The sequence below is a fragment of the Dipodomys merriami genome, unplaced genomic scaffold, assembly GCF_024711535.1.
Source record: "Dipodomys merriami isolate MVZ:Mamm:240054 unplaced genomic scaffold, mDipMer1.0.p SCAF_24, whole genome shotgun sequence".
NCBI classification, from domain to species: Eukaryota; Metazoa; Chordata; class Mammalia; order Rodentia; family Heteromyidae; genus Dipodomys; species Dipodomys merriami.
Genome location: NW_027203826.1, coordinates 15,649,405 through 15,660,922, shown reverse-complemented (window position 1 = coordinate 15,660,922; position 11,518 = coordinate 15,649,405). Strand labels below are relative to the sequence as shown.

Here is an 11,518-nt window from a genome sequence, read left to right as displayed (position 1 = left end):
TCCTGATGACACTTGAATGAATGTAAAGAGAGAGGCACACTTTTTTTTGAGTTGTGAAATATTCTCATACATGTAATAATATAGACAGAGAATTCTTTTCATTTCCACTAGAAATAGAACAGTGGGCCAATTTGATAGAACATAGTACATGAGGGGGTAGAAAATTAAGTGAGTCACAGTTATACCCATATTCCACATAGGTAATCAACTGTCCTGGTATAACTCAGCCAAGGTAGCTATCAAGGATGTACAACCAATTTAAAATCCAAGTATAGCCTCATCTGAACTAATTTCCTCCTCACTGGCATACACCTTGTGCTTCAACACATAAACCTTAATCAAAAGCAACCTCAGATCAAGTCTTTCTTATTATGTCTCATCTCGCTAAACACCAAACTCTAGTCTATCTTTCTTTTTACTCAGATGTCCCTATACCCTGTCCCTCATACACTCTTGTCATGGTTGCTTTCATTGTTGTTGTCATCATAAACTTTCTCCTCATTGTGAGTAAAATATTCTTTACCTTCTGAAATTCAAGTTCCATATAGTACATATAGGGTTGTTATAATCCCACTGCCATCTTACCTCTAACCCCAATTCAGTATCCTATAAAAGTCAGTCATTCACTGTGTATTTATTATGAATTTTATATATTCTTCTATTATTTGCTTCATATACTTCAATTTGACCACACACTTTTATATGTTATTGATCAATTCATGCCAATCCACACCAAGATTTCCAATTTAAAAAAGAAAGAAATACATTTAAAAGCAATGAGTTTTTATCCTAACTACAGATTATTTTTTATGTTTATGTTACATACATGCTTATATATGTAAAGTTATAAGTTTATTTCTAATAAGCTGTAAGAGCAGAGGATACCTCTCTCTGATCCTACCTTTGCTCCATGGTCAATATTATTTTGCCCCTTGCTTGTTCCCATCAGTGTCCTTCATACTATCAATATTTGTTAATTAGATAGCTGTAATAATGAATTCACATTTGATAAAAACTCACAATTGAATTCATACCCACAACATATATACAAAGTTCCAGATGAGTTTTATGTATGCTATATTCACACCATACTTTAACTTTCAATTACAACACTAGTTGCAGTGCAGGTATATGTAAAATGGAAGTAAAAGACTGTGATCTGTGAAAATTAGCATGATGTATTTCCTTTCATGAAGGAAAGAGAAATGTATTTGACATGGTTTCCAACCAATTTGAGCTCTATCAGGCACAGAAAATGTGAAAACATTAGGCAAGAAGCATATTCAAATTTTGAAAAACAGGGAGGTTGTTACAGGGCACACAATGTCTCTACTACTCAGACAGTCATTTTGTGTGATAAGAGTTTCAAGAATTGATCAAAATTACTTGAAAATAATGGAGATGAAGAATATTTCTTATGTTCTGAAATACTAAGGGTGGGGTTGGTAAAGCAGAAAATAAAGGTTGGGATAGAGTAAGAGGACACTGAAAATATAAGCATGTTATTCAGAATATCTCTGAGTAACACTTTTGATCTCCTATTGCAAGTATGCTGGGTTAAATTGTGATAGGATGAAATGGGAAAATCTTTGGAGTTTTGAGAAAACAAAATTTGCTATTAGTTCTGGTTAAGGGGTGGGTTTGGCCATGAGGATGGATAGGGTTCTATAACTAACATATTTATGCTACTGCATATCACTCTTCACTAGTGCTGGAGGTGGAAAAGGAAAATTCAGTTCTAATATGAAATCAGTTCAACCAAAGCTACAGTGTGGATAGAGAAATATTTCTTTCTATTGAATCCATTTACAGATCTTTTCTTTTGAGTCATCTGCTCAGGTTCATGCATATTTGTGCTAACTGATTTCATCTTTCTTTCAAGGAATATAAGGAAAACATTTCAATGGAGAAATGGAATCAAACTTCAAGTGACTTCATTCTGTTGGGATTGTTGCCAACAAACCAAATAGGGCTCCTTCTCTTGTTCCTCTTCATCCTTCTGTTCTCTTTTACTTTGTTTGGTAACTCAGGAATGATTTACCTCATATATAAGGATCCCCGGCTCCACATTCCCATGTACTTTCTCCTCAGCCAGCTTTCTCTCATGGACTTAATGTCTATCTCAACCATTGTCCCCAAGATGGCATTCAACTTCCTCTCTGGCCAAGAGAGCATCTCCTTCCTTGGATGTGGAGTGCAAAGCTTCTTCTTTTCAACGATGGCAAGTGCTGAAGGCTTGCTGCTGGCATCCATGGCCTATGACCGCTTTGTGGCCATCTGCCAACCGCTCCATTATCCCATCCGTATGAGTAAAAGGGTATGTGTGAAAATGATCATGGGATCGTGGATACTGGGCTCTCTCCACTCCTTGGCACACACAGCATATACCCTTCATCTTCCTTACTGCAGATCTAGGGCTATCAACCATTTCTTCTGTGATATTCCAGCAATGGTACCTCTGGCCTGTGTTGACACTTGGATGTATGAGTACATTATTTTTGTGAGTACTTGCCTGTTCCTCCTCTTTCCTTTCCTTGGAATCACTGCTTCCTATGGACGTGTGCTTTATACAGTCTTTCATATGCACTCACAAGAGGGAAGGAAAAAGGCCTACACCACATGTTCGACACATTTAACTGTGGTAACATTTTACTATGCCCCTTTTTTCTTCACTTATTTTCAGCCTTCTCATCTTCGCTCTGCTACTGGGGATAAGATTCTTGCTGTGTTCTATACCATTCTCACCCCAATGCTCAACCCCATCATCTACAGCCTGAGGAATAAAGAAGTCCTGAGGGCTATCTCAAGAGTTCTTGGCATGTTCTTTTCTATCGGAAAATAATTGTTCATAATAGGTCTCATTATATTTTTCTTGTCTTTTCTGTTTATTTGGAAAGACTCAGTATTTCAAGTCTGTGCCTTATAATGCCTATTATAATACAACACAGCCGAGCTATGATTACAGACATGCTTTTCATTCTGTGACTTTATTGTTTGGCTTCCTGTGTAGCAATGTACATGAGCACTGAGGTGACTACTATAGACATTCTACTGTCATAGTCACTTGAATCTCAGGCAAGCTCTACCACATCAGGCTTCCATGAACTCATAGTGTGTTAAAGGACCTTTCTGCTGGGGCTAATCTGAATTTATGAACCTTTTTTTTAAAAATCAAACTCTCCTGTAGCTTGGGATGAGAAATGCACACCATTTTGCTACACTGGCTTGAGAAGTGGTCTTAGAAGATTTCTTTCATCTCAAGTAGTTAGGATAAGCCAGAGGCCCTCACAGTGAGACACCACAAATGTCTAGTGAGTATCACTGCTGCATATGTTCACTCTTTGTTCCACCATTTCTGTGCTCTTGTTAACCTCACCAAAACTGATAAACTTATATGTGAGACAAAAGGTAAAGAACTCAAAAACAGTAATGGATCAGAAAAAAAAAAGCAAAATAATAACAAAGAAACAACAACTCCATTTCTTGGAGTTCATTTTAATAAACCTCATTTGATATGATCATGTACACTTAGCTATTGAGCCTTTGTGGTCCTCGCCCAAGAATAACTGCTTTTGTTCTCACTTTGGGAGAGTTTATAGTCCCACATAATTTATCATGTCTGAGTTTAATTTTTTGACTCTTACCATCCAGTGTGTTTACTTGTGGATCTATAAGCACATTCAATTTACAAGAAGTAAGGGAAGCCATGCAACATATGTTTTTTTGTGTCCTGCTTACTTTGCTTAATAATTGTTTTTCCAAGTCTTTCCATTTTCTTACAAATGGTGTAATATTATTCTTTCTGTTCAAACAGTCCAAGAAATAGTATAGAATTTCCTGAAAAGACTAAACATAGAGCTTCCCTTTGATCCAGCAGTTCTACTCCTGGGCATTTCCCAATAGGCCACAAACAAGGCATCACTAAAGCTATTAGCACATGCATGTTCATTGTAGCATTGTTTACCATAACCAAGATATGGAATCAAACCAAATATTGCCCATGGATGAATAGATCAAGAAAATGTGATATATATATTGACAATGGAATTCTAGTAACATATTTCAAATTAAAATACTTTGTGAAATGGCATGAACTCAGCTTTCTGTACTTCACAATAATATTAATAGATCTTTTTAATTCAAATCATTATAATTAATATAACATGAAATATACCTATATATTGCTTATAAATGAATTGTACATTAGATAGTATTTGTGTACACCAAAATCTTCATTAGACAATCACTTCAACCAAAGGCACTGGCAAAACTGTGTATCTACATATACAAAATTAAATTAGATGTCAAAAAAATTGAAAATGGATCAAATATCCTAATGGAGCTCTGGGAAATTTGAAACTGGTAGGAAAAATATTGGAAAATTTTTATGGTGTAGTAAGATATAGATGGTGTAAAATTAGAACTCAGATTTTAAATTTTGAACTTTGCAATAAATATATTCAAGAACATAATCCCTTGCATGGTTGAGCAGAAGCCAGTAATACTACCATATAATTGGCTTTAAAGTCAGGGATAAAGAATATATACCTTATAGTGTATTGAAATTCTGAATTTTGTATGTTGTATTATATAAGGTATTAAATTCATTTTTAAATATTTTCAGTTTTGGTGGTTCTTGGGGTCACAGATATATTCCAAGTCACAGAATCATCTATACTTACAAAATAAAATTGAAAATACACATTTATAAAATATAGTAAACATATGCATGACTGTAAACAAATCTCTAATAATATAGGCATTTGCAATTGTGTATGCATAGTTTATAAGAAAAGAAACAAGCATGTATAAAGCTACATGCATGAAAAATTCTATTTTTCTACATAGTCAAAAGAGAAAATACCCATCAAATTTAGAATGGATATGAATACATTGATATAAAAGAGAATATACAAGAAAAAATAAACTGAAAAATAAATATTAATACTGTGAAACAACTCAAAGGCCTATACCAGATATGTTTTTTTAAAAAAATAAGTTTTTTCATTGTGAAAATACTGTACAAAGAGGTTACAATCACACGAGCAAGGTAAAGAGTACATTTCTTATCAAAAGCATTGTTGCCTCCTCCTTTGTTTTCCCCCTACCATCTCTTCCCTCCCATCTCCACAACTCCCATCTCCCATCTCCGCCTCCCCCACCCCCGCCCACCTAGATTGTAAAGTTCGTTTTTCAACATAATGTCTTGTACATCTCATTGTTGCAATGGGTCCACCTGTATCCCTATTTAAACAATTCAGAATACCTAACTTTTTAAAAAGCAATTAAAGAAATACATATAATAAATGTGAGGAAAATTAATTTGGTTCATGACTTCAAATTATATTCATATGTACACATTTACAATCATTGTAACAGTCTGAGACATTTACTCATTTGGGAATGTATTTTGGCGTGCCCCAAAACTTCTTGTTTTACAATCAACTACAATTCTTTGGTGGAAGGTGAGGAGATTTTTTTTTAAGTGTCCATATAAGTTTAGGTGCAATGGATTTAAGTGGTCATTATGCATAATTTATGGTCATTAATGCATTATGCATAAATGCATTGTGACAACATCACACAATGAAATACTCTATGGTCACAAAAGTGAAAGCTGATATAAATATATCTTCAAAACATAAAACCTAAAAGAATACAGACACTGTTGACAAGCTATCAACATTAACCAATGTTGTGTGATTTCAGATGTGTAAAACTGAAACAAGAAAATATTACTAGGGTAGATGGTAGTGATTACAAGTAACCAAAAGGAGAATTTTTATTTCAAAATGATCTTGAAAAACACTTTGGAAAATAGTGACACTATTTGTATCTCTAACTAGTATATTTTAATGCATCTTATGAGGTTTTTCTGTCTGGACTGGTTTGAATTGCCACCCTCCTTTCCTCAGTTCCAAGCTAACTAAATTTAGCAACTCATACTGCATGGTGAGCCACATCAGAGAGACCTTATGTACTGTTTCTTTTTGGTCATTTTTGGGTTGGTTAAGGTACTGCAGAGAAGCAATGTCTAATGCAATGTACCCTAAGCCACATATGTAACTTAAAATATTCTAGTAATAAAATTTAGGGTAAAGTTAAATATTATAAGAAATAATATGTACTATATTTGTGCATCATTATTAATTATTATAGCCAATATAGAATTAACTGAAACATTAATTATATATTAAAATATATTATAATAAATTCTCTAAAAATATACTTGTATGCAAAGATATTACTGAAAATATAGCAGTATTTATGATAATGCCAAAATTGTATTTCTCAATAATATATTTCTGTATGTATCAACTATATCATACAAGCTGTAAATGCATGTTTTCAGAGAAATTGCAAGTTGGAGTGCACATACTTCAAATTTATAACGTAAGTATCTGCACAGAAATAGAAAACTAAAACTATGGAAAAGTTATATATTATATATCATATATATTATATGCTTTTTATGTATTTTACATGTGTATACTTTATATATTTTATATATTTACATAACATATAATAAATGCTACACATATATTTTGACATAATATATTTTAAATTATATATGCATATATGTGTTCTTATACTTTATATATAATTTTATGATATATATAAAGTTTATATATAGTTTTATGCTAATTATATATTATACATATCTATCTATCAAAGAAACAAGTTCAACATGGATAGAAGGTGAGTATAATCAAGTTAGTAAAATCAAACACTGGTTTGTTTGAGAATAAAGAGAAATACCCTGTGGGGTGTCCCTCCCCAATGGTATAACCCCTCTTTTCACTGTATTTGATGTTGGTATACTTTGTGGAGGGAAAGAGAAAAAACAAATTGGACCCATTGCAACAAGGAGATGTACAAGATGTTATGTCGAAAAGCAAACTTTACAACTTTGGCCGGGGGGAGGGGGGGCGGAGATAGGAAGGGATGGGAAGGGGAAATGAAGGAGAAGGCAACAATGCTTGATAAGAAAAATACTCATTACCTTGCCCATGTAATTGTAACCCCTCTGTACAGTATTTTCACGATAAAAAAAAGAATATAGACACCACAAATGAAAAAAAAATCCTATGGGATTATAAATTACTATAACCCTTAAATAAAGTAGAACATATCCTCTAAACCTTAAAAGTTGCACAGTAAGGTCTGACATTTCTTGTACAAGGCATACACTTAAAGAAAATGAAATCAGAATGTTGAAAAGAAACCTATTTTCCCATGTTCATTGAAGCCCTATTCATAGTAGCAAATACAAGGAATAAACCTCTATGTCTATCATCAGAACAATACAGAAAGAAGACATGGGACAAATGTGCATTGGGGTACTTCCTTGCAATGAATTCATTGACACTTATTTTCTGCCTTATGCCCTGAAAATGTACACAATGTGATCCTATGGATAAGACAATTGACATCTAAAATAGTGAGTTCGCTGAGTCTTGAAGGTACTAATGAACGGAAATTACATAAGCTTTCAAATACAAAAGGTAAGATACATGCTCAATTGCTAAAAATAAAAAAAAAGATATCCTATGTATATGAGAAATTCAGCATTTTCAGTATGTTTCCAGGTGCCTGGCTGATTTCCTTACTGCATGATATTCCATTAGATACTTATTTTGGGGTTAAAAATGTAGGCATATTGGACACTAACCACATTTGTTGTGGTAAAAATATGATCCAAGATAATGGAAGTATAATTCAAGTGGTAATGAAAAAGCCAAGTAAGACCTTGAGGCCCTCAGTTCAAGTTGCAATACTAATACAAATTATAACAACAATTCCAGCCGGGCGTGGGTGGCTCATGCCTGTAATCCTAGCTACTCAGGAAGCTGAGATCTGTGGATCGCAGTTCAAAGCCAGCCCATGGAAGGAAAGTCTGTGAGACTCTTATCTCCAATAAAGCACCAGAAAATCGGAAATGGCGTTGTGGCTCAAGTGGCAGAACACTCTCCTTGAGCCAAAAAGTGCAGGGAAAACGCCCAGGCCCAGAGTTCAAGCTCCACAACCAACAGAAAAAAAAATCTAATAATAATCAATTTATAAAGGGCTAAAATTCTGAGCAGACTTTTCTTGAAAGTAGATACATATGAGTTTCCTATGCCATTCTGAAAAAAATATTCAACATCATTATTTCTGTAGGGAATGCACATGAAAATGACCCCAAGATGTCATCTTATCGCAGTTAGAATAGCTATTATCACATAAAGTTATACTTTATGATCCTCTCCTAAGAATATCCTTCTTTTGAATATCTACTATGTGGATGCCTAAATTTCAGTATAATTTATCATATCCAGGTGTATTTTTCTTTTTTATTGTCAAGGTAATATACTGAGGGGTTTCTGTTACAAAAGGAAGGTGATGAGTGCATTTCTTGTCATCTTTTTTTTACCACTTTCCTCAATTTTCTCCTGCTTAAACCTCCCATGCTCCTGGATTGGCAAGATTAACATCGTGAAAATGGCAATACTTCCCAAGGCTATCTACAAATTCAACGCGATACCTATCAAAATTCCACCCTCATTCTTCAAGGAAATAGAGGAGGCAATCCAAAAATTCATATGGAACAATAAAAGACCCCGAATAGCAAAAACGCTCCTCAACGGAAAGAACACTGCTGGAGGAATATCAATACCAAATTTCAAACTCTACTATAAAGCCATAGTAATCAAAACAGCTTGGTATTGGCATAAGAACAGACCTCAGGACCAATGGAATAGAATTGAAAACCCAGAAATTAACCTACAGACCTATAGCCATCTAATCTTCGATAAGGAAGCTAAAACAATAGAATGGAAGAAAGACAGCCTCTTCAGTAAATGGTGCTGGCAAAATTGGTTAACTACATGTAGAAAACTAAAGCTAGATCCTTATATATCACCCTGCACCAGAATCAACTCCAAATGGATCAAAGACCTTGAACTCAAAGCAGACACTCTGAAAACATTACAGGATGGAATAGGAGAAACCCTAGGTCTCCTTGGCTCAGGTCGAAATTTTCTGAATAGAGACCCGGAAGCACAACAAATCAAAGAAAGGTTGGACAAATGGGATTGCATAAGATTGCAGAGCTTCTGCAGGGCAAATGACATAGCTGGCAAGATCAATAGAAAGCCCACCGATTGGGAGAAGATCTTTACTAGCCATACAACGGACAAAAGTCTCATATCTAAAATATACTTGGAACTCAAAAAATTAAACCACCCAACAACAAATCCTCAAAGAAACAACTGCCCAATAAATAAGTGGGCGAAAGACTTAAAGAGAAGCTTCTCTGAAGAAGAAAGAAGGATGGCCAATAGACACATGAAGAAATGTTCAACATCCCTAGCCATAAAAGAAATGCAAATCAAAACAACATTGAGATATCACCTCACTCCAGTTAGAACAGCAAAAATCAAGAACTCTAATAACAACAGATGCTGGAGGGGATGTGGACAGAAAGGAACCTTACTTCATTGTTGGTGGGAATGTAAACTTGTTCAACCACTTTGGAAAGCAGTATGGAGGTTCCTCAAAAGACTTCACATAGATCTCCCCTATGATCCAGCAATCCCACTTTTGGGCATTTACCCAAATGTTTACAAACAAGACCACACTAAAGCTACCAGCACAACTATGTTTATTGCAGCATTATTTACCATAGCTAAGATATGGAACCAACCCAGATGCCCCTCAGTAGATGAATGGATCAAGAAAATGTGGTATATATACACAATGGAATTCTATGCCTCCATCAGAAAGAATGACATTTCCCCATTTGTTAGGAAATGGAAAGGTTTGGAAAAAATTATATTAAGTGAAGTAAGCCAGGCCCAAAGAAGCATAGGTCCCATGGTTTCCCTTATTTGCAATATCTAGTATAGGTATGAGTCAAGCGGAAAAGGCCAGATAATGTGACGTTAGGAAAATGAACCCTTAAATATGTATTTTAATGTTTTCGTTTCTTTCATGCATGTGTTTCTAATGCATTTATAAGATTATTTCTTTGTTGCTTTGTATGTCCCTCCCCCACAGTGTAACCCCCGCTTTCACTATATTTGATGTCAGTATATCATGTGGAGGAGATGGGGACAAACAAGTCGTTTAAGGATTCAGGTGGACCTGTTGCAACAATGAGAAGTACAAAATGTCATGTCAAAACCAGCTTTACAATTTCGGTGTGGGGGGGGAGGGGGGTATAATTGGGTGGGGGGAGGGGGGTAAAATTGGGTGGGGGGAGGGGGGAGGCAGGGAAGGGAAGTGAAGTGTAAACAAAGGAGGAGGCTGCAATGCTTGGTAAGAAATGTATGCATTATCCTGCCCATGTAATTGTAGCCCCTCTGTACAGTACGTTGTCAAATAAAATAAAATACAATTAAAAAAAAAATTTTTCTCCTGCTTTCTACCCCAATCCCCCAAGTTGCACAGATTGTTTCCAGCATATTGTCTTGTGTGTATTGCTGTTGTAAGTATATGCTTTGTCTTTGACCATCAAGTGTGCTTTAGTTTCATAGGCACATAGTAACAAAAAATGAGGGAAAACATGGAAACTATCTTTCTTGGGTTATGGATTATTTCACTTAATATATGTTTTTCCAAATATTTCCATTTCCTTATAAATGATACAATACCATTCTTTGTGATAGAAGTATACAATTCTGTTGCATATATATATATAATATATGCATATATATATATATATATATATATATATATCACATTTTTCTGACTAATTCTTCCATGAGGGGCATCTGGGTTGGTTCCATAACTCTAGACAGAAGACCAGCAGCAGAATGATAAAAGAAAAACAATTGAAACTCAATAAACATAAACCATGAGAATAGTTCCAGGCTGGGCTCTATGAGAGTCTTAGGAGCTAGCCCCCCAGGGAAAAGCTTCTGATTGCTGATAGTTTTCAACCCTACCCACAACCTTGCCTCATCACAGCAACTCCAAGCTAGAGGAAACAGCCATTTCCCCCTATTGTGATATTAAAAGCAGATCTCCCTCCCACTGAACTAGTCTGAGAGGAGGATCATAAAGTCTTGGATAAGGCAGAGCTTCTCTCTGCCTGCTCAAACAAATTTACTTAAGAAACCAATAAAGCCACAGAAAAACCAAACACCAAAAGCAAACCAGAGACTACACCAAGAGACTGGTTACAGACACAAAGGAGATACAAGATCCCCCACCCCCACCACCCAAAAAAATTAAAGAACACTTTTCTCTACCTAATTCTTTTTAATTTAAAAAATGTTTTCTATTTCTTCTTTTCATAAATTTTATTTTAGGTGTGTGTGCTTTTTTAAAACACTTTTTACTCTTTCCCCTTTTGGTCATCTTTTTTTTTCTTTTTTTCTTTTTTGGGGGGAGACTTAATTGCTGTTCTGCTCATCCCCAGATATATACCTTTCGTTGATTATTAGATCTTATCCTTCATTGTGTCATACTTAATTCAGAAATTGATTACTCAATTCATAGCCTCTTAGGCTAAACTCCTTTAATAGTAGTATTA

At 34.9% G+C, this 11,518-nt stretch overlaps 1 protein-coding gene across 1 annotated transcript; it reads left to right on the top strand.

Moving 5' to 3' along the window:
• Positions 1 to 1,903: 1,903 nt before the first annotated feature.
• LOC138835509 (olfactory receptor 2L13-like) lies at positions 1,904 to 2,842 on the top strand. Its single transcript, XM_070034003.1, has one exon. It carries the CDS (start codon positions 1,904 to 1,906, stop codon positions 2,840 to 2,842), a length of 939 nt encoding a protein of 312 aa, XP_069890104.1.
• The last annotated feature ends 8,676 nt before the right edge of the window (positions 2,843 to 11,518 follow it).